Genomic DNA, 24,465 nt, shown 5'->3' on the forward strand with positions numbered 1-24,465 from the left:
CAGAACCAGAACTTGATTATTATTTATTGTAGTGACGGGAGGCCTCGTTATGAGGGAGCCGGTCTGGAAATAAAGGAGCGGGTAACACGTTTGCTGCACCTTTTCCGGACCGGCTCACTGAAAGTCTGCCGGCAGTTCAGGCTTTTCACTGAAGTATCGGCGCCATTACTTACCGGGATGTCAGGCGACGGTAAAATAGGGTTGCTGGCAACCTTATGAGGGCCAGGGTAGCGTACAAGCTTTTTGACTGGGACAGTGCATTTGGATTTGGACTTTCATGGACTTCCTGTGACAAGCACCCGAGTTTCTTTAGTTTAGGTAGGGAAACCCCATTAAAGCCAAGGACAGGTAGGTCTATAGCCAACACTTGACCAGTCTTGTCATTCCTTGTCAACACATTACTTGCAAGATGTGTCCAAGATGGACTAGTGTTAGCAGATTTTTTCTGCTGTGGTTTTTTACTTTCTTGTGTGCATTTTCTTTTTGCATTTTACTGCAGGATGCCTTTTAGAGTAGTATACTCCCAGTAATGGTGGTGCCACAAGATTTCCTCTTGCCTTTTGGCCACCTTGTAATTTGGCCTTCTTCCTGCCCCCCCTCAGGGTCGGTTTTGCCATATATGGTAAGCCCTTCCCGTGGAAAAGTCTTGGATTTTCCAAGCAAAATGGCGGCATGTGTTTGTGGCCAGATGTAGGGGCTGGGACCAGTGGTCGAAGTGTATGAAAAGAAGTAGTGGAGCTATGTTCCCTGCTGGCCTGCCCCTGCTCCCCACAAACCCCGTTGCCACAACCCCTCCCACACACAATACACCCCCCAAACACTTGCACCTGATGTTTAAGGGAACGTTCAGTGCAGTGCACTGAAAGTGAAGGTTTCAACTTCTTCCTACACTTTTATTTTAAAAGAACCATTCCGGAACGGTTTCTTTTTTAAAATAAAAGTGTAGGAGCTGTACAAGGTAATTTAAAAAAGTATAGGAGCACCGCTCCGGACCGCTCCCGCTCACTTCGACCACTGGCTGGGACAGTCCACATCCTACCCAAAGTGTCTGTTGCTGAGCAGATGTGCTGGCTGGAGGCTGTCCATGATTGGACAGCGCCTGCTTGTCTGTATGGTGTAGATCCTTGGCATTGATGAGCTCTAGGCCGACTCCAGCTCAAATCTGGGATAAAGGGACTCCTTCAGCCATTCTTCAGACCGTTGTTGGATCCAATACCCATTCTAAGAGGAGCACCCTACTGAAGACCTGGAACTCCTCATTGCAGCCATAGGGCGTAGTCTTCTTCAATTGTCCTGGCAAGGCTGTGCTCCTTTGCTGATCTCCAGAAGGCGTGCATTGGTGCTTCAATCCTTGCATCGTGGGAACAGCCTGTCTCAACCCCTGCTCTAGGATGCTGCTCTTGGAAACCTTTGGACATGCTCAAGCAAACTGTGGACGGACTGGCTCCCGCCCGGGCTTCCTCGCTGCATTGGGCGCTGTTCCAGGTTCAGACATGGGACTCTGCAGACACTCAACTTGTGAAAAAAGAGGACTCCCCTGCAGCTATCCTGCACGAAGAGGGGCCTCACAGGATCATCTTCTTTTTGTTCCTGCCACAAGAGTCTCCTTCCACCATTTGGTCAGTGGTCATCGTTGTACTCTGCGTACATTGTGTCCTGGGGATTCTCCAAGGTTGTCAACAACGTGGGGTCCTTTCCTCATCGTGCCAGGGTCACTCAGGGATCCAGTACCAGGAGCAATCTTACCAGTGTGTGGAACCACAGACTAGCCAGGCATAAAACCCAGAGATGAAGGTGCCATCTTTGCCAGGGACCCCTGGGCCGCCTCTGATGGAACTAAAGCTTGAAGTAAGGGGGCCTAACCGATTCAGGAACAGTCGTGACTCTACCTCTCCCTTGCCTGACCGTGATCGCTGGAGTTCTGGTCAAAGGTGGTGGGTTTGGGAAAGGACCTCCTAAAAACCTTACCTCCTTTGTTCTTACTACTTTAAGATACGTAAAACTGCCTGTTGGCTTAGCAAACACATGTTCAGCCTACAAAATACTCCTAGCCCCTTGGAAAAGATTTAATTAGGCTCCATATCTTCCCGCAAGAGGATGACTTTTAAAGTTTAGCTCCTTATTTTTTATAAGGCTGCTGTATTGTTTTTAATTCCTTGATTTTCTTGCTTGTTCTCAAAGTTGGTTTATTACGTACCATGTGTTTCTTCACTTGCTTTACTGTATTGCAGGGCGCTTTAATTCTGATCTTACTGCGTTTAAAGTGTTGGTACTCTGTAGCCAGAGCACCCTGAGGTGAATGTTCATATATTAGTAGTGTATGTTTAGTGACTTTTGATGAGTAAGAGTGTATTGGACATTGTGCCTGCCTTTGTATTGATCATGGCAAGCTTTGGGAAGAACTGCGTGGACTTGGCATGCCAGAGGACCCCTTGCGCGTCCCAGTCCAAATGCATTAAAATGTATTGGCAAGAGTGAGAATGGTGGTCCAAGGGAAAACAACCCAGGTATTCTGTGTAACTCGAGGAGTGAGGCAGTGGTGTGTAATAGCCCTGCTCCATTTAAACCTCTATATAAATTCACTGCCAAATGCACTGCATGACTTGACAGGCGATGTCCCCAGGATGGCTGGCAAAAAGGCGTGCGTACTTCTATATGCTGACTATGCAGAGCTGATAGCTAGAACAAAGCAGGATCTGCAGAGATTGGTCAATGGGTTTATTATTTGGGGCAGAAAGACTTGGAAATAAATGTGGGGAAATCAAAGGTCATGTACGTGGGTAATGTCAAACCACTGAGAAATGCAATATCCATAGAAGGCAAGAAACTGGAATGGGTCACTACTAGCCGCTATTCAGGGGTTACGATTTCTCATGACCCGAGATGGTCCACTCACATCAACAAACAAACAATGAAGGCCTTGCAAATCAATGGCTCAATTATGAGATATGGCTCGAGACTGGTCGGGCTGCCATTAGACTACATCGTTCGTATGTACTTGGCAAAAATCTGCACCATTGTTGACTTATGTTGCAGCAAGTCGTAACATAAGTGAACAATGGTGCAGGCTTTGCCAAGTAGATATGAACGATGTTGTCCAGGCCAGGTCAGTGAAAATCAATTCTTGAGGAAAATGATGGGCATGCCTCAAGGTTTCCCGGGGTACCTGTTACACGAAGAACTAGATTTGGCCCATATAGAAGAAGTCATACTATTGCAACCATTAACCTACTGGCTATGCTTATGGTGAAACTCTCGCTGGTCACAAACTAGAAACTTGGTGAGAGATGTAATGACCTCAAACGTCAGTGGCTCCTCTCCCTGGCTATATCACATTAAGTCATCTCTTTGTAAGCTTCCCTGTATGCACTTTTTGAGTGAGGAACCATTGGTTGGCAATGTTGGAGAAAGGGAGCTTGTGGACAGTTTTTTATTTTTATCAAGCAAATGCCAGGAGAAGAACCGAATCACAAAACAAAGTGTGCAATTTTATCACAAAAACATTACTGCCATAGACGCCAAGATAGTCTATGCCCATTGGTTTAAAATCCCAAGAAAAAGGGCAATTATTCTCCATCTCAGAACAAATCTACTCTTTACAAAGGAAAACGCACCCTTTCCACAGGACAACAGCACCACTGGGTGGATATTTGCATGTTCTTGGCACAACGTGCAAGATTTGCAACACTTTTTATTTTTCTGCCCTATATTTGCCATTCCCAGTATTGAAGGTGTCGGGAGTGAGACATGTTCAACCATTCCTTAAGCTTTTATCAATTTCAGACCTGTCCATAGCAAAGTGTTTACTCTACATTGAAAGCACTCTTGTTGCGTAGCCTATTCCTGTTAGCAGAATTGTTTACATGCTGCTCATTTTAATGCTTTACATTTGTACGCTGTTTTTATTCTACTTTATTTTTTGAATACATGTACTGTTGTGTTTGTATTGTTTTTTATATTTATTTCTTTGATGGAAATGTATGTTTTCCGAGTGGAGAAAGATTAAAGTAAGAAAAGTATAACTGTACTTTTATACATTTCCCCTACCTTGTATTTTAAGAGTGCTCTGTGTGCACTTAACTTGACCCTTCACCACCCCCTTCACAACCCCCACAGACCAAGTCTATAACCTGTGGCTCAGTCACACTAACTTGATAATTTGGGTCGACATTAGTATCTTTCCCTGTTCACCAGATTAGGGCGGCCTCTCGGAATAGGTGCACAGGGCTGATTGGGAAAATCCCTCTTAACAGAATGGATTGTTTGAAATGGAAGTGCCAGTGGTCCAGGGTGTCGGAGGCTGCACTGGGGAATTATCAACCAGTTTTACTGCCCCAGTTTGATAATAAATGCGTACAGTGCAGTTTACCACCTTCATAAACACTGCACTCCAGGTACCACCCACTTTGCTGTGAAATGCCATGTGTGGGCATTTCTAAATGTAGGCCACTTTTTGGGTGCCAAGATTTTCCTTTGTTCCGGTCCAACCCCCGGCGACCGCGACCTACACTGATTGGCCTCTTTTAATTCTTCATAGGAGGATTCAGCGCGTCTGGCTGAGCAGAAGGACATGCTGCTGCAGAAGCTGTCATGCTGCGATGCCGAGAAGACGGTGAGTAGCACATTCTTTACTTGCCCTTAAACCCATGCTTATTACTTCAGAACTCCTCTTTCAATGTCCCTGGTCCTAGAGAGCAGAACATAACATGTCAGACCTCTTAGGGAACATGTCTGTGGCTTTCTGATTCAAGTTGATCTCCCCAAGTTAGATTAGTGGGAGATGACCTGCCTGGGTCCCTTGCTCGTTGGGATGCCCAACAGAGCTAGTGTTGCTTGTTGTTGCTGTGCAGAGGCGACATGGACCGTCCCCATTGGTAGCATGTCCAGGACTGATTTGTATATATCTGCTCCTCTCCTGCAGAGGAGCAGACTATCGAAGAACCAATGGCATAGAAGATATCCAGACCGAATGCTGATGGTTATAATTTACTTCAAAGCCTTGCATCCATCACTTTTTCTTTTTGGCATGTCTGTCTAGCATCTATACTTGCTGGGCAAGGAGGATTTGCTGCCTCTGCAATGGCCCAATGAATGCCCAAGGGTCATGGGAACCACCCACAACGTTGGGTGCATGCATACACCAGCTAGATTGACTTCAGTCAAGTACCTCTCTCTAACTCTCTCCCCATTCTCTCTCTCCCCCTCTCCCCAATCCCTCTCTCTCCCTCTGTCCCCTTCTCTATCCCCTGGTCTCGTCCCTCACTCTTTAATCCCTCCATTCTCTCTCCCTCTCTCTCTCTCTCTCCCCCTCTCCCCAATCCCTCTCTCTCCCTCTGTCCCCTTCTCTATCCCCTGGTCTCGTCCCTCACTCTTTAATCCCTCCATTCTCTCTCTTTCTCTTTCTCTCTTTCTCTCTTTCTCTCTTTCTCTCTTTCTCTCTTTCTCTCTTTCTCTCTTTCTCTTTCTCTTTCTCTCTCTCCCTGTCTTTCTCTTTAATCTCCCCCTTTCCTCAAGCCCCTGGCCCTCTCGCTCTTTCTCTCTCCCTGCCCCTCTTTCTCTTTGCCCCGTTCCTCTCCTTCTCCCTGTCTTTCCCTACCCTACTCTCTCCCACTGTCCCTCCTGCCCTGTCCCTCCCTCTCTATCCCCTTGTCCCTTTCTTTCTCCCTCTCCTCCTGTCCCTCTCAATCTCTCCCTCTCTCCATGTCCCACTCTCTCCTTGACCCCCTGCCCCCCTCCCTCCCCATCCCTCTTTACTGTCCCTCTCTCTCCCGTCCCTCTCTCTTCCGCTCTTTCCCATCCCTCTCTCTCCCGTCCCTCTCGCTCTCTCTCCTGTCCCCCTTTCTCCTGTCCCTCTCTCCTGTTCCTCTCTCTCCTTGTCCCCCTCTGCCCCTTCCCCTCTACCTCCCCTGCACCTCTCCCTCCCCATCCCTCTTTCCTGTCCCTCTCTCTCCCGTCCCTCTCTCTTCCGCTCTTTCCCGTCCCTCTCTCTCCCGTCCCTCTCGCTCTCTCTCCTGTCCCCCTTTCTCCTGTCCCTCTCTCCTGTTCCTCTCTCTCCTTGTCCCCCTCCGCCCCTTCCTCTCTACCTCCCCTGCACCTCTCCCTACCCATCCCTTTCCTGTCCTTCTCTCTCTTGTCCCTCTCTCTCTCCTGTCCCTCTCTCTCTCTCCTTTCCCTCTCTCTCTCTCCTCTCCCTCTCTCTCCCGTCCCTCTGTCTCCCCGCCCTCTCTCTCCCCTACCTGTCCAGCCAACAACTACCGCCCTATTTCCCTCACCCCCTTCCTAGGGAAACTGCTGGAGAAGTTGGCCTTGCCTCAACTCAATTCTCCATGTTAGGCAGAAACCTGTGCAGTTCCCTTGGGGAACACTGCAAAAGATTTAAGACTACAGGTAGAGCAGTAAACCCCTTTGGTAGCAGTCTGTACCACCCAGATTTACCTGGTAGCTGTGGCTGAGCAGTCAGACTTCTCTCAAGAAGAGTTAGGCAGTATGTAAAGTATACACAATATGTACCAAAACACAATAGCACAAGCAAACACTGACCAGAGCTTGGTTTCAAAAGTATATAGTTATTTATTTAAAATACACATAAGTTAAAAACACTCTAGCAAAAATATAGTAAAAGCACTTCAACACAGTTATAATGAAAGTAGATTCAATCCTTTCTCCTATCTAGACAACTCTAAGTAAACACCACTTAATTAAAACAGAGGTGAGTGCTTAACGTTAGATGACACTCTAGTAGTTTCCAAGAAAGGGAGAGAAAAAGCAGAAATGGGTTAGACACACCACTCTAAGGTCCAGAGCACTTGCAATAGGCTTAAAGAAGAATAAAGTCACAGGTGAGCAAAAGTCACTAGGCAGGGCCCACTCTTAGAGTAGCCGGAGCGAAAATGTGCCCAAGATCACACTGTTAGTTAGAGATTCAAAGTCTTGCAAAGAGTCAAAAAGAGGTTAGAGTGGCTCAGAAAGTTTAGCCAAAGTGTCCCAGGCACTCCCAGGTTCGAAAGCCGGGGACTAAATCTACCCCGTACAGTCGGTAGCAAGGGAAGCCAGGCAGAACACAGTACCTTAAGCGGAAAGGATCCTCCAGCGGTGGCAGTTGTTCCAGGCAGTGGCAGCAGGGCTCGACGTCGGTCAGGGGAGAAGAAGTTCTCGCTGAAGAGCAGAAGAAGAGGGTCGTTGCACTGCCCGGGAAGAAACCAGCCGCGGAGTCCTCCGGTTAAAGGGTTGGTGCCGACTTTCGCGGTATGGGGGTAAAGTGTGGTATTCCGGTTGCCGGGGTGCTTGGCACAGGCAAGGCGGCCACGAGATACCTCAAAGAACGGAAAGAAGGCGAAAACTGGTTGTCCCCACCAGTCAAGGGAAGGAGCCACTCCGTTAAGAGTTCTCCTCGGTCGTCGGGAAAAAGTGGTGAGACGGTTCAGCAGGGCTCCACCGGGTGGTGTCGTCGAAGCAGGTCGGCTCAGCTCTTCCCTCGTCGGATTCTTGGTCCTGTGGCGACTTCTGAAGTCCCAGTCCCCAAAGCCCTGCTTTTATGCAGCAAACCCCCATTCACCCAGCCTAGCTGTCACTCAACCATGCTAAGTGGTGAGCCGGGCGGCTCACCACTTGGGCCAATCAGGACGGAGTGCGACTTGAGTTACCAAGGTAACTCAGTCCAGGGTGCCTAAATCCCCCTCCACCCCTCCTAAGTACCCCAGACAGAGTGGCACCACTTTGGAGGGCTTCTGTGGAGAAGCCCGCCAAAAGTGGAACAAAGGGCTCCACTTTGGGTCAGAGTTACAGAGGCGAACACCAACGCCATTTTAGAATCAAGTTTTGGCAAAAAGTCCCAACCGGAGTTATAAAAATAAATATATAAACCGGCGGTATGTTTAAGGCTACCGTAAATAAATAATTAAATGTGTTAGCCTAAAACAATGGGAAATCCCATAGGGAAATATTCGCGGTCGAATATAAAAAGTAGTTTCCACTGCCACCAGCCAAAACTCGATCAGGGGGGACGGAGACGTGCCCCCTCGACTAACAGACCCTGGGGCAATCGAATTGCCCCAGCCAGTACGTCCACAATATGATGGTTTGTACTGGTTCTGTTCAGGATTCAAGACTAGCAAAGTCTTTGGTGACTTTACATGCCCTGGGAGACAGTAGTCAGTCCCAGGGTATGGAGTCTATGTTGGGGAGTCCCTAGGACACCCCTGGGTCACGGCACAGAGGGTGCTGTGTGACCCACATCACAAAAATACATGAGGCCCTATGGAGTAAGAGACCCCATAGCCCATTCAACACAAGGTTTAACCAAGAAAACACACTTCAACATGTCCAAGAGTGAGGGTAAAAGAGTCTCACTCTTGGCAGGAGAAAAAAATTAAACCCCAGAAATCCAGCAAAGCTGCTGGGGGACTCACTAGGTAGGGAAATTCAGCCTAAACAGAGAATTCTCCCTAACACTCGCCCCCCCCAGACTAAGGGACAGGAGGATTTAATCCACTCCTGGATGAACCTCATACCTCTAGTCGATGATATACATCCTAGAGAGTCCATCAGCATTTTGATGGTGACACCCTGACCTGTGCTCAATGGTGAAATCAAACCCTTGCAGGCAGATTGACCATCTCAATAGTTTTGGATTTTCCCCTTTCATTTGCATTAACCATCTCAAGGGTTGGTGGTCAGTCTGAATAACAAAAGTAGAACCATACAAGTATGGCCTAAACTTCTTCAGTGCCCACACAATAGCAAAGCATTCTCTTTCGATAGTTGCCCACCTTGTCTCAGGATCCTTCAGTTTCCTACTGATGAAGCAAATGGGGTGCTCCCTACCCTTCTCATCCAGTTGGCTTAGAACTGCACCTATACCTACATTGGAAGCATCAGTTTGTACAATGAAAGGTTGGTGGTAGTCAGGAGCTCTCAATACTGGAGCCTGGCAAAGAGCTCTCTTCAGTTTTTCAAAGGCCTGATTGCACTCCTCATTCCATTTTACCTTTTTAGGGAATTTGGGAGAGGAGATTACATTCAGTGGAGAAGCTATGGTCCCATAGTTCTCAATGAAATTCCTGTAATACCCAGTGAGGCCTAGAAAAGCTCTCACTTGGGTTTGAGTAGTTGGTGTTGTCCAATTTTGCACAGCTTCAATCTTGCTGGGCAAAGGCCTTATTTCTCCACCTCCTACCTCATGTCCAAGGTAGACCACTTTACTTTGACCAATCTGGCACTTACTGGCTTTGATTGTCAAATGGGCCTGTTTCAGAGCCTGCAACACATGGCCTAGGTGGTTCACATGTTCTTCCCAGGAGTGGCTGAAGACTGCAATGTCATCCAAGTATGCCATGCAGAAATCTTCCATCCCAGCCAGAACTTGGTTCACCATCCTTTGGAATGTGGCAGGTGCGTTTTTCAGTCCAAAAGGCATGACCTTAAACTGGTACAAGCCAACTGGGGTTGAAAATGCAGTTTTCTCCTTGGCATGGTCTGTCAGGGCTATTTGCCAATAGCCTGACGTCAGGTCAAATGTGCTGAGGTACTTGGCTGCACCAAGTTTATCCACCAACTCATCTGTCCTGGGCAAAGGGTGGGCATCAGTCTTGGTGACTGCATTTAGAGCTCTATAGTCCACACAGAATCTCAAGTCTTTGGATCCTGCCTTTGGTACTAACACAACTGGGCTAGACCATGGACTAGTAGAGGGTTCTATTACCCCGAGATCAAGCATCTTCTTGACCTCTCCTTTGATGTGGGCTCTGATATGTTCTGACATTCTGTATCCTCTGCTTTTGACTGGCAGACAGTCACCAGTGAGTATCTCATGCTGGCCCCAAGGGGTCAAGCCTGGTGACAGTGAGAACAGGGAGGCAAACTGATTTAACATAGATTTGCACTCCTCTTGTTGCTCAGGTGTCACCAGTGTTAGGCAGAAACCTGTGCAGTTCCCTTGGGGAACACTGCAAAAGATTTAAGACTACAGGTAGAGCAGTAAACCCCTTTGGTAGCAGTCTGTACCACCCAGATTTACCTGGTAGCTGTGGCTGAGCAGTCAGACTTCTCTCAAGAAGAGTTAGGCAGTATGTAAAGTATACACAATATGTACCAAAACACAATAGCACAAGCAAACACTGACCAGAGCTTGGTTTCAAAAGTATATAGTTATTTATTTAAAATACACATAAGTTAAAAACACTCTAGCAAAAATATAGTAAAAGCACTTCAACACAGTTATAATGAAAGTAGATTCAATCCTTTCTCCTATCTAGACAACTCTAAGTAAACACCACTTAATTAAAACAGAGGTGAGTGCTTAACGTTAGATGACACTCTAGTAGTTTCCAAGAAAGGGAGAGAAAAAGCAGAAATGGGTTAGACACACCACTCTAAGGTCCAGAGCACTTGCAATAGGCTTAAAGAAGAATAAAGTCACAGGTGAGCAAAAGTCACTAGGCAGGGCCCACTCTTAGAGTAGCCGGAGCGAAAATGTGCCCAAGATCACACTGTTAGTTAGAGATTCAAAGTCTTGCAAAGAGTCAAAAAGAGGTTAGAGTGGCTCAGAAAGTTTAGCCAAAGTGTCCCAGGCACTCCCAGGTTCGAAAGCCGGGGACTAAATCTACCCCGTACAGTCGGTAGCAAGGGAAGCCAGGCAGAACACAGTACCTTAAGCGGAAAGGATCCTCCAGCGGTGGCAGTTGTTCCAGGCAGTGGCAGCAGGGCTCGACGTCGGTCAGGGGAGAAGAAGTTCTCGCTGAAGAGCAGAAGAAGAGGGTCGTTGCACTGCCCGGGAAGAAACCAGCCGCGGAGTCCTCCGGTTAAAGGGTTGGTGCCGACTTTCGCGGTATGGGGGTAAAGTGTGGTATTCCGGTTGCCGGGGTGCTTGGCACAGGCAAGGCGGCCACGAGATACCTCAAAGAACGGAAAGAAGGCGAAAACTGGTTGTCCCCACCAGTCAAGGGAAGGAGCCACTCCGTTAAGAGTTCTCCTCGGTCGTCGGGAAAAAGTGGTGAGACGGTTCAGCAGGGCTCCACCGGGTGGTGTCGTCGAAGCAGGTCGGCTCAGCTCTTCCCTCGTCGGATTCTTGGTCCTGTGGCGACTTCTGAAGTCCCAGTCCCCAAAGCCCTGCTTTTATGCAGCAAACCCCCATTCACCCAGCCTAGCTGTCACTCAACCATGCTAAGTGGTGAGCCGGGCGGCTCACCACTTGGGCCAATCAGGACGGAGTGCGACTTGAGTTACCAAGGTAACTCAGTCCAGGGTGCCTAAATCCCCCTCCACCCCTCCTAAGTACCCCAGACAGAGTGGCACCACTTTGGAGGGCTTCTGTGGAGAAGCCCGCCAAAAGTGGAACAAAGGGCTCCACTTTGGGTCAGAGTTACAGAGGCGAACACCAACGCCATTTTAGAATCAAGTTTTGGCAAAAAGTCCCAACCGGAGTTATAAAAATAAATATATAAACCGGCGGTATGTTTAAGGCTACCGTAAATAAATAATTAAATGTGTTAGCCTAAAACAATGGGAAATCCCATAGGGAAATATTCGCGGTCGAATATAAAAAGTAGTTTCCACTGCCACCAGCCAAAACTCGATCAGGGGGGACGGAGACGTGCCCCCTCGACTAACAGACCCTGGGGCAATCGAATTGCCCCAGCCAGTACGTCCACAATATGATGGTTTGTACTGGTTCTGTTCAGGATTCAAGACTAGCAAAGTCTTTGGTGACTTTACATGCCCTGGGAGACAGTAGTCAGTCCCAGGGTATGGAGTCTATGTTGGGGAGTCCCTAGGACACCCCTGGGTCACGGCACAGAGGGTGCTGTGTGACCCACATCACAAAAATACATGAGGCCCTATGGAGTAAGAGACCCCATAGCCCATTCAACACAAGGTTTAACCAAGAAAACACACTTCAACATGTCCAAGAGTGAGGGTAAAAGAGTCTCACTCTTGGCAGGAGAAAAAAATTAAACCCCAGAAATCCAGCAAAGCTGCTGGGGGACTCACTAGGTAGGGAAATTCAGCCTAAACAGAGAATTCTCCCTAACACTCCACGACCATCAATCTGGATTCCGAGCACTGCTCCCCTTCCGCTTCTTCCCCCTCCTTCCTGCCCGCCTCTCAGCCCGCCCACCCCCCTGATTGGCTACTCTCCTTCGAGCTCACTGCCGCTGCTCACCACTCTCGCCATTCCACACAGGCTGAGCGGGTGACTGCTGCGCGGTAATTCCACTTGGTGAGCGCCCTCCTGGGCATTTTGAATTGTTGCTGCGTGTGTTTGTAAATTGTTGCTGCCCGTATCCCCTGTTTCACTGCTTCCCTTTCGCTTCTACCCCTCCTTCCCGACCTTCCCTGGGTAGCCCCCTGCCCGGCAGCCCCTGTGGCTAAGGGCGGCTCCCATATAGGCAGCTCCTGGTAGTGTCTGCAGGTGTCCGCAGGGGACGCCAGTTGCCATTCATCATCCGGGTTTATCCTGCAGGCTTCCCTGCTTACCCCTGTCCACCTAGCAGGCAGTCAAATTTAGGTGTGCTGCCTGCAGGGTCTCTCTCCTAGCCACTCCCTTACTGTGGCTACTATCTATTGCCCACCTGGTCAGATCTCCTCCTTCCTCTCTGAGTGGGCGGACCTCACCTCTTCCCTCCTAGTCTCGACCACTCAACTCCTCCTCCTTGGAGACTACAACATCCAACTGGATGCTTCCTGTCCTTCCACTGGACTCTTTCACGACCTGTGTGACTCTCTCTCACTCTCTATTATCCTCTCTGGCCCGACTCACTCTGCAGGGCACACTCTGGATGTTCTGATCTCCTCAGACCTTCCCCTTTCTATCCCTCTCACCACTCCTCTCTCCTGGAGTGAACACTTTCTCCTTTCCTCCCAGCTCACCCTCTCTATCCCTCAGGCCAAGTCCAGCACTGCCACCCACCTTCTCGGTCATCCGACCCATGAAGCGCGTGTCAGTTGAGGCTTTTGTCGCCTCTTTCTCGCCCCATCCCCCTTTGGCTGACTCACACCCTGACACAGCCCTTTCGTTGCTCCACTCTGCTACATCTAATACTCTTGATGTTCTTGCCCCTGTCATGAGGATCCACTTGAAGCCCAAAGCCAAATGCAACTCCTGGTATGACTGACCTCGTCACCCTCAAACGCAAGTGCAGGGTGGCTGAGAGGAAATGGCGCACTTCATGCACATCCTCTGACAAACTGGCCTGCCGCCTGCTCCAAAGGCAATACCGGCTCTCTGTCCGCACCAAGAAGAGAGCTCACATCCAAGCCTGCGTCTCTGCAACATCTAACAACTCGGCAGAATTCTTTAAAATCTGCAAGGAACTGGACAATCCTTCCACAGTCTTTACCTCTCCTCTCCCTCTGCATGACACTGGCTTCTCATTTCATCTCTAAAACTCAGGACATCCTGTCCTCTCTATCCGCCGCTCCCCTTCCTCCCTCTACTCCCTGCTCTTCCTCTGGCCCCTCCTTGGCCTCCTCTCCTCCTTCCTACTCTGCCTTTTCCCTTTTCTCCCCAGGCGAGGTTTCTAGACAAGTCCGATTTATGAAAGTCTTGTCAAAACAGGGTCACCCCTGTTTCTCCAAAACCATCAAGGGCCACATTGACTCACTGGCTCCTACCCTGGCCGACTTCTACAACCACTCCTTCGCCACTGGAGTCTTCCCTTCACCCCTGAAGCACACTCTTGTGCCACCATTTCCTTAAGAAACCCTCAGCCGACCTGTCCTGCCCGGCTAACTATCACCCAATCTCCATCACCCCTTTTCTGGGCAAACTCTTGGAAAAGTTGGCCATCTCCCAGCTCACTCTCCACACTGAATCTGTTGGTTGTCTCCATGATCACCAGTCTGGCTTCAGAACTGCCAGAAGCACAGAAACTGCTCTCCTAAACATCTGTGAAGACCTGCTCTCCCACCTTGATTCCAGTACCCCTGTGTCCTCATCTTACTTGATCTCTCTTCTGCCTTTGACACGGTTAACCATGCTATCCTGCTTAACCATCTCTGCGATAACCTCGGGATCACCGGTCAGGCCCTGGGGTGGCTGACTTCTTTCCTCTCTGATCGACCCTCCCAGGTTCAACTTGGGTCCTTCTCCTCTATCTCTATCTCTACTTGTGGTGTTCCCCTGGGGTCTAACCTCTCTCCCTGGCTGTTCAACCTATACCTGGCACTTCTTGCCCACCGCATTGCAGCGCTCTGCCCCAACTTCCATTGTTATACGGATGACACTCGGCTCATTTTCAGGCTACTTTCAGCCATCTCTTCTCCCTCTCTCATCTGACTGTCTGTCCGCTATCCAGCAGTGGTGTGCTGCCAATGATCTCTGCCTTAATGCCAGTAAGACCAAGTTTCTCCTCATCAGCACACCCGCTCCCTCCTTTCCTTTCACTCTCTGGCCTGCCTCTCTTGGCCCCCCTCCTGCTCCCACCTGTGAGGCAAAAAACCTTGGGGTCATCTTCGACTTCACACTCTCCCCACATCTCTGAAGTCTCTAAGAAGTCACACTACCAGCAGCACCTCCTCAGAGGTATTCTTCATTTCCTCTCCTTCCCCAAGAAGCTCAGTGTCTCCAGAGCTCCGGTTTTCTCTAGGCTTGACTATTGCAACAGCCTCTTTCTAAATCTGCCTGCTTCTACACTCCACCCTCTGCAACTCATCCAGAACAGGACTGCGAGACTCATCCTTGGCCTCAAGCCCAGAGATCGTATCTCTCCAGGACTGAAATCTCTGCACTGGCTCCCAGTGGCTGCGAGGATTAAGTTCAAAACCCTCTGTGCTGTTCACAAGGCCTTCTGGGGCCAGGGGCCTCTATGGCTTCAACTCTGCCTCCAACTCCCTCAGGGTAAATCGCTTTTCCAAGCAACAAGTTGATGCTAGATCTCTTTCTGCAGCTGGGGCCTCCCTCTGGAACAGCCTGCCTGCTGCCCTGAAACTTGAGGAGAATCATCTCCGGTTCCGGAAGCACCTCAAAACCTTTCTCTTTGCTCCTGCTTTCTCTCCTCCTTTCCCATGCTGACTTCCTGGCTGGTACCGAAACTGCACTGGTTACCTGGCCACCCTCTGATCTCGGGCCCAGGTCCCCTCCCCACCAGTTGCTTACCTGCACTGCCTTTCTGGCAACCCTCTCACTTGGGGACTGTTTATGTACCCCTACAATCCCACTACCAGCACTTGACACCCGAAGTCTGCACTTACCCTTGCACTTGCCACCTGCTGGCCGTACTTTACCCACTGTTATTTATTCTATTATCCCATGTACCGCACTGTACCCCTCCACCCCCGCCGCACTTTCCCCCTTCCCATGAACTAGCGATCGGAATGACACCCGGCCTAGTATGATCATTGTGTGTATTCCCTCTGTTCCCCCTCCCTTGCCTCGTTGCGCCTTGAAGCACTTGTGTATAGGCTTGTTATAAATGCCATATCATCATATCATATATCCTCCAGAGGCACCAAAACTGCTGTTCTGAACACCTGTGAAGAAGTACTCGTATCCCTGGATTCCAACTCCCCAGCTGTCCTCATCCTTCTTGATCTCTCCTCTGCATTTGACACGGTCAACCACTCAATCCTCATACAAAGGCTCCACGACACCCTTGGTATCTCGTAGCGGGAACTGGACTACCTGACCTCTTTCTCAATTGACCGTTCCTCCCAAGTCATCCTGGGCACCTTCTCCTCTCTCACCTCTTTTTCCAGCTGTGGTGTCCCCTCGGGCTCTATCCTCTCGCCTTGGCTCTTTAACATCTACTTTACTCAGCTGGCACTCCTCATCGCCTCCTTCTACCCCAACTTCCAGTGTTATGCAGATGACACACAACTCTTTCAAACTTCCGGCTGACACTCTTGCACCTTCCATCATCCCTGATCGCCTATCTGCCATCCAGGCTTGCTACATTTCCCATGATCTCTGTCTCAATGCCCATTGGGACCCCTGCTCCCGCTTTCTTCCCTTCACTCTGGCCTTCGTCCATAGGCTTTCCCCCTGCTCCTTCATCTGAAGCCAGAAATCTTGAAGTCATCTTCGACTCCTCTCGCGCCTTCCTCACTCACACGCGAGGCATTTCCAAAAAGTACGACTTTCAGCTCTTCCTTCTCAAAGGAATTCTACCTTTACTCGCCTTCCCCCAGAAGGTCAATGTTACCCGAGTGCTGGTTCTCTCTAGGGTTGACTATTACAATAGCCTCCTCCTGGATCGTCCTTCTTCCACTCTGCGACCCCTCCAGCTAATCCAGAATAGGGCAGCAAGACTTATCCTTTGCCTCAAACCCAGGGACTGCATCTCTCCTGCCCTAAATGTCTTCACTGGCTCCTGGTTGCTTCACTGATTAAATTTAAATCCCTCTGTTTCATCCACAAGGCTGTCTGGTGCCGGGGACAACACTATCTGCAACTCTCTCTCACTAAATATTCCCCCTCTAGACCTCTGCATTCCTCTCGCACCAACTCTTTGCGTGTAATTCATTTAGCTAAACAGAGAGCAGGAGGTGGAACGCTTTCCTCAGCTGGCTCCCTTCTTTGGAACAGTGTCCGCCTCCCTCCCTTGAGCAGAACTTTCTCAAATTCCGGAAGTTACTCAAGACTTTCCTCTTTGCCTCCTCCTTCCCCCCTTCTCTCCTCGGCTAATCTCACAGTTGCTTTAATTGATATTCAGGGTCCTTATGCATCCTCGGACCAAGACCTCCCACACCGAATTGCCCACAGCTTCTCTCTATCCTCAGCACACCCTCCATCCTGGAGGCTCGCACTTACCATACCTTGCACTTCATCTGTTGCTCACCCACAAGCACCCCAGGACCTACCCACACTGCCCCCTCCCTTCTGCACTTGCACATTATGAATTCTCACAAGGCATAGTAGGTTCGTCCTTCCCCGAAAACCCACTGTATTTTATTTTTATAATGTATTTTAATGTGTCTCATCCCTATGGCCCCTCCCTGTTGCCCTGTGGCTGCTTTGAAACCGAATGTACTTGCTGTATAATCGTCTAACAAGCAAACCATAAATAAATCTTTCTTTCTCGCTCTCTCTCCCCACCCTCACTCTTTCACTGTCCCTCTCTCTCTCCCTCTCGTGCGCTCTTCCTTTCTCTCTCCCTCTACCCCACTCTCTCGCTCCCTCTCGTCCTCCCCTTTCTCTCTCTCCTCCTACCCCACTCTCTTTCTCTCCCCCTTTGCCCCACTCCCCCAGGGGAGGGCTGTGAAGGCATCACCCAGATTGTTTAGATTGGCATCAAGATTGATTGAGTACAATAACAATACTGAATTCACCTCTTATGCTTCATCTGCTCTGGGTCGCGCTCCCGCTCCCATTTCTGCTTCTCTTGCACTTCCTCTGCTCCGGGACACTCTCCCTGACCAGAGGCATAGCACGGGTTGCCTAATAAGTGGGGCCTCAAGCAAATCTAGTTGGGCCCACCGCAGCGACATTGCCATCTGTAAATGCCAACACAGTGCTGCTGAGTGGGCATTTACAGATTTTGGGTGGGTCTTGCCCGCTAAGACCCTACTCTCTCTATGCCTCCATCTCTCGTTTACCTCTTCTGCTTGCTCTGCTCTGGGTCCCTCTCTCGTTTGAACCTTGTGCCTCTTGCGATTGATTCAACATGGATATTTTTATGTTAATGAATTGCATTTTCTGAACACATGTTCCCAAAAAGTGCTAGACGCGGAGCTGCGGCTAATCTAATTTAATCTAAAGATTTGAGTGTTACGTTTGTGTATTACCTAGGGACTCTGTTTGTTGTTAAATTGTCAAATTGCTAGTAGTATATTTTTAGTGATTTTTTTTTTTTATTTAAGTCTGGACCCTTTTTAGATTGTTTCTTTGTATTTGCTGGTGCTTGCACATATTAATTATCATGACCTTCTACAAACTCACAACAGGCATGCCTCGAGTGTCACCTTTGTCTTTTGTACCATTGCCCTTTGAAAGGCAGCCTGTTTTAACTTCTCATGAACCTCTCAAATCGGGAGCACCACCTCAAACTTTTTTTTCAGCATCTGCAACTACTCCTCAAACTGAATCTAGAGAGCCAAGATTTGCATTTAACTTTCCCATTCCCAGTTCAGATATTCCACTTCCTGAGTCTTTGGACTCTAGCTTAATAAGTTTGAACCATACCTCTTCCCCGCTAATAATTGGGAAAGTACTATCAATCCAGGACTCACCCAATAGACACGTGAATCCACGACCCATTTCAGACATCACTATGATGGAATCCACTAAAAACTGTTATGGGGGTCTCAATGTTAGGCGTTCCCTCTCGCCCATAGCATTTCCCCAACTTTTTTCTGGAAATATGCCATCCTCAACTCCTGCAAGCAAACAGGTATCTGGACAACATAGTGAGGGCTTCGAGTATATATCTAGTGCCACTTCGGCTCCCTTGGACGAGGCTTACCCGAATATTGTCCCCTTGTTGAAATCATTTGCATTACCAACACCTAGACCAACGCAACCTCATTCTATTGATCCAAGCATACAATCACTACTATTGATCCATCCTGCTCTTGTGGCCATTAATACAGCAGTGTCAAGCTTATGCAAATTATTTGAATCTTTAGATAATAAAATCATGCGTCAAAATGCTCAATTTGATGACTTAATGAAATGGCTAGCTACACAACAGATGTCCAGAATATCACCAAACAAGGAACACTGTGAGGAATCTATCATACTGCTCTCTAGACCAAGTGAAGCTGTCCCAACACTTCTGCCTTCTCCATCTGCAATAGCCGTGCCCCCGGTCATTGTGACCCCCCTGTCCGCTTCCCCTTATCTCTGGCATCATTGGCCTCGAAACATCATTCATGGAAAAAATTGTATTACCTGAGACAATTGCAATTCCAGTTAATGATGGCTTTCCCAATCAAGTAGTGAAAGCAAATGAACCAGCCACTGGTGTGGTTGGTGAAACACACCCACTTGAACAACATCCGAGAAAACGGAAATGCAAAAATAAGAAGCCTAAATCTACTATGGCAATCAAGAAAACTAAAAACATGATTGGCACTAAAAACCCTAAAAACACGCTTAATGCTTTTTTTAAAGCTTTGGGGCAAGTCTCTACGACAACCTCAGCACAACAATCAGTGGTTACGGCCACCAGATCAGCCGATTCGGCACCAGGTGTCGGGGTTACCTCACAGGACTTAATGCCCCAACCAGTGCCACAATTGGTCACTCCTGCCTCTAGTTCTGTTGACCCGGCCTTGACTGTGGGAGCAAATGTCCGGGATCTACAGTTAAATACAAACGACAAAACAAAAAGTGCTGCCAATTTTTGTTTCCAACCCATGTGTCAACTCCCTGAAATTGCATCATTGGCGCCTGTCCAAACTGTCTTGATAGAGAACACTAGAGGTTTACCTGATCCTGCCCAAATTGTCTTGGCGGAGAATACAGTAAAAAAGCCAGACCAGTTGCCCAATGACGTTGTTACCTCTGCTCTCCCAACTCTACTCTCACCACTTACCCAACTGGTCCAAGCCTTATGTGATGCCCAAAAAGCAGCTGCTCCAAAAAATGACTCAAATGCTTGTAATCTAACATCTGGAAAGCACAAATCTGGTATTTCAGCAGCAGCTTCTGTTGTTGATGATACAATGGCTCCATCACAGTTGGGTGTGAATCCCCTAAAACTTTCTAACTCAGTGTCCCATCCATCTACATTTCCTAAAATAGTTTCATTTGCACCTCTCCCAGATCAAACTAGCTTAATGGACACTGTTATAAAGCAACAATTGACTGAAGAATTGAAGAAAAGAGTCAATGAATATCTTTCTAACAATTTCACTTCAGCAGTTTCGCAGGTAATAGCCCACTCCTCGAGTAATAACTCAGAATCCCGTGGGGCAGGAAGCCAGTTGGAGAGGACTAAACCAACTTGCTTAAATGACTCAAGTTCAACTCAGAGACTAGAAAGTCTGCAGCGGATTACTTTATCAGATACCAAAGTTACTCCGAAATTGACCCCCCGTAGATCTGAATTACGTTTGAACTCTCGACACGTACATCCTCAACGTGCCAATTTTCACTCGCTGATATTAAAATGTCGAGAGGGCAACTACCCGATCTATGATCTGAACCGCCAATCTGTACTCAACATATTTGCTGAAATCGATGATCTATCGAATATATCAACATTCGATATTGATCAGATAGAATTTCTAACTGATGCCCCCTTGTCAGTGGGCAGACTCTGGATTCCATCAGGTATTGTTTGGAGTCTAATCTGGTGCAGTAAAATGCGATTATTCGACATGGGTTTTCTATTAGCGAAAGACCCGCATAATGCTTTACTCAAAACGAAAATAACTAATATTGCACCCAACATTTATCAGGGCTCCAGACGTAATGTTGAAGAGACCCGGCGTCTTGAAAGATCACCACAATAACAATCCAAACCATCGTGCCCATTGCCAGATATAATCAAAATCTTGAGTTGGAATTCTCGTGGTCACAAACATCTTTCCACCGCATTGCGAGAAATGTCTGTTCCTTTTCAAATTGTGGCATTACAGGAGACATGGTTAATGAAATTGCCTCTATGGGACAATTATGAGCTGTCACTAATTCCAGCAATTTCGACTGGTGGCCGTCCATCATCTGGTCTCCTCACCGCAGTAAACATTAAAGCTGGCTTCTCCATTGCATCTTGGGCCTCTGTGGGGATAAACCTGCAGTTAGTTAAGATCTTTTATGGTCAAAGAGTTATTGCTTTACTCAATATATATCGCAATAATGCCAGCTTGTCTGATGAGAAGTTCTTTGATGGCGTGTTAGATATGTTACATCTCATTTCGGCGGAAAGATCTATCAGTCATTCCATCATATTAGGCGACCTGAATCTGAATTGTTGGTTCGATAATTCCTTGAATTCAGTGGCATCAAGGTGGAAGGCACTTATGCTGGAACGCAATTATTGTATGGTGAATGGGGCAGTAAAGGGAGATATGCCACCAGAGCACACATGGCATCGAGGATCTGTCACCAGCATGATTGACTATATATTTGTTGATTTGCCGTTGTTTCAAAGGATAGAGTCCTTAATTGTTCAGGAGCATATCTTGAGTGATCACTGTCCACTGATTTTAACCCTTGAATTCGAACAGAAACAGCAAAAAATGAGTGCCTTCTATCGAACATCCCTAGAAGTGAACAGTGCTCGCACTCGTGTGAAGTGGAATCATGGTTCATTATGTAAATTTGAGGCTCTAATCAAGCATAATTTAGACAAAAATCCATATACAGAAGTGTTAACTGCTTTTGCTGAAAGAATTATTATTCCGAAAGGAAATGCGGTTAGACATCTCCACACGTATGATGCTATCCTCGTGAAGAAAAGAGCTGAATTCAGGGGGTTAAAAAGGAAAATTCTTGCATCTGGCTCAGCAACACAATGGCAAGAGTTAAAATCTGTGAAATGCAAATACAAGAATTGGATGCGTGCCAGGAAAGCAATTGTCTTTCAGCATGACAGCGAATCCATGGCCCGAGCAATTCAAAATAAAAACTCATCTGGTATGTGGCAATTACTTAACAACCACACTTGCCATCAACAAGCCGATTCACAAATAAATGGCGTAACAGAACAATTGTGGATTGATCATTTCCAAAAATGATATGCCGATGATCAATACGCTAGTAGTCCCTACCGAAAATATTCGACTTCACACTGGCAACTAGACATAGAACCAGAATCAGTACTTAATATTATTCAGCACATTAGTGTTTCTCGGGCGGAAGGCCCCGATGGGTTGTCTAATTACATGTTTAAATGTCATCCAGAAATCTGGACTAAAATTTTGTGTATAATATTTTCAAATGTATTACTAACATGCACAATACCGCCCTCATGGAAAACATCAATTATTATTCCAATATTTAAAAAAGGTGACAGAACTACCCCAGCAAACTATCGCCCCATAGCTCTACTTGATGCACCTGGGAAGATCTTTGCTAGGCTAGTTCTGCGTGAATTTAATAATTGGACAAAAATTAATAACTATCGTGACCCCAACCAAACAGGTTTTATTGCTGGTATGGGGACTAATGTTAATCTACTTACCCTAAATGCTCTTAAAGCACAGTGCCAAGAAAACAAGCAACAGGTTTTTTTTGGCTTCATTGATTTGAATTCAGCGTTTGATTCTGTTAGTCGACGCATTCTTTTATGGAAACTTCAGAGAGATAATTGCCCTTCAATCTTGTATGACATTATTTCTGCACTCCACCATGAAACTTCAGTACGTGTTAGAATCACTGTTGATGGATTACTTTAAAAAAAAATTCCAACCTATCGAGGTCTGAAACAGGGGTGTGCCTTGGCCTCTGCGGTATTTAATTATTTTATTTATGATGTTAAAGAACTTTTTTCCAAAATTATATCAGACTCCCCAAGGCTAGACAATGTGCAAATTCAAGCATTAATGTATGCCGATGACCTGGTGCTCATTTCACGAACCCAGATAGGCTTACAACGGCTACTGAATGGTTTTCAAGATTATGTACAGGCAAATGAACTTTCAGTAAACTCCTCTAAAACCCAAATAGTCTATTACTCACCAAAAAGATTAGGCCCACTTTCATATGTGTGGTCAATCACATCGGTTCCCATACAGGTAGTAACGGATTACTGCTACCTGGGCATGATTTTTGATGGCAATAGCAATAAACAGGGACAACTCACTCGACTGGAGACTAAATTAACATCTGCAATTTCGCAGGCACGCCTAATTATGTACAAATATGGCAAATTTTCGATCCTACCAGCATGGCATTTTTGGACTAAAAAAATTGTCCCAATAATGCTATATGGGTTAGAGACAATGCCAACTAATTCATCATTTAAATTCAAGCAATGGGAAGCCAAATTTTGGCGATCTGTGCTTCGGCTACCTCAATGTACACCGTGTGCCTGGCTGAGATATGAGCTGGGGCTTATATCCTTACAGGCACATTATAATTGGCGGCTCTGCGCATTCTTTAGGAAATGCTTACTTTCATCAAAGGAGGACATACTGCTAAAAAAACTATCGCAGTATATGTTCTCGGCCAACTACAACTTTGCCAAAATATGGTCTGAAACAGCTTACCACATTTTGGCCACTGCAGATATTTCTATCGATCTGTTGCTAACTAATCCAGATAAAGCAAAATTTAAGATTCATCAGCTGGACTGGATTAATACTTGTCAACAATGTACCAATTTTCGTGATGGTGATTCTTTGCGTTTTCCGCCTAAAAGATCAGGCATTTTACCACCATATCTGAGACGTTGTCCCACTCCTATGTACCGAGCTGATATCATACGATTACGCATGAATCTATGGAAGACCAATGATATAAATTCAAGAAGGGGTCTTATAAGTGCAACATAGAATGTATGCAGATTTTGCAGAATTCAAACCATCCCAGAAACACTATGTCATATATTCACAGAATGTACAATGCTAATGGCAAAACGGAACATTTTTTTTACAAGACATTGTACCTATTTGGGGAGCCTATCGGAAAAACAATGTTGGGCAGCGATTTTGGCCTGTAACAATCTGGCTATTCAAATTGCAGCAGTTAATTTTCTGCATAGTTTAAACCTAGAAAATGAGGTTCCTTTAACAATAACTTCGGGATGCAACTGAAAAAGCAAACTTGAATTACATATTTTTATTCTCTTCTTTTGTGTATTGTTTTGTTAGTGAATACTTAAAATATGTGTGATGCTAGATGCTGATTTCGATTTAGATGTTGATGTTTATGTTTATGAATCTTGTCCTACATGTATCTGTTTTTTATTCTTTCTTTTGAAAGGTTGACTTATTTCAGCCAAAACAAATTAAAAAAAAAAAAAAAAATTTGTGAACATTAACAAGACATTTTGACACAAATGGGAGCCAACAGTAAGGTGTTAGGTAGTGTGGTGGTAAGGAAGAGGCCAAGGGGGAAACGCGTGGGACATGTGGTAGAACCTCCTCCCATCCTCCTCCCATACAGGTAAAAACAGGAAAACAAGGATGAAGATTAGGGACGGTGAGGCTGTTCATCTCTTCTTCCTGACTGTCAGTCAAAATGGCAGGGTCTTGTCCTGCACCCAGCATCCTTTGGGCTTCTCTATGCATCCATGCATCCCTGTGCGTCATTCTTTCTGCACTCTAGGCTCCAGTCTTTTCCCCTGCCCTGGATGGATCTCTTTTTGTACGCTGGTCTTCTCGTGCTTCACACTTTGCCCTGGATGTATCATGTTTATCCGATCTGGGGTCTATGTATGGTTGATTGCTCTCGTTTCTCTCTGCCTGTACTTGTGAGAGTGGAAGATCATGCTTTCTCCTGCTCCTCTCCTACTCCCTTGGATGTCCTTTTCAGCTGGACTTCCCCATCTGTTTCTTTCTGTACTTCAGAACTATCGCTGAGTCTGTCCTGGCCCTTCCTGCTTTGATCTGTGCCTGAGAATCTCTGTACCTACAGTT

At 47.0% G+C, this 24,465-nt stretch overlaps 1 protein-coding gene across 2 annotated transcripts in view; it reads left to right on the forward strand.

Moving 5' to 3' along the window:
* The window catches only part of ODF2 (outer dense fiber of sperm tails 2), a 1,029,707-nt gene that overhangs the window by 608,037 nt on the left and 397,205 nt on the right, over nucleotides 1-24,465 (forward strand). For both annotated transcript variants that reach the window (XM_069609164.1, XM_069609165.1), the window contains one exon: nucleotides 4,538-4,612. In XM_069609164.1, coding sequence (XP_069465265.1) covers nucleotides 4,538-4,612 — 75 coding nt within the window. The remainder of the gene's footprint in view (nucleotides 1-4,537; nucleotides 4,613-24,465) is intronic.

Source organism: Ambystoma mexicanum, chromosome 8 (genome assembly GCF_040938575.1).
Source record: "Ambystoma mexicanum isolate Mex_15411 chromosome 8, UKY_AmexF1_1, whole genome shotgun sequence".
Classification (NCBI taxonomy): Eukaryota; Metazoa; Chordata; class Amphibia; order Caudata; family Ambystomatidae; genus Ambystoma; species Ambystoma mexicanum.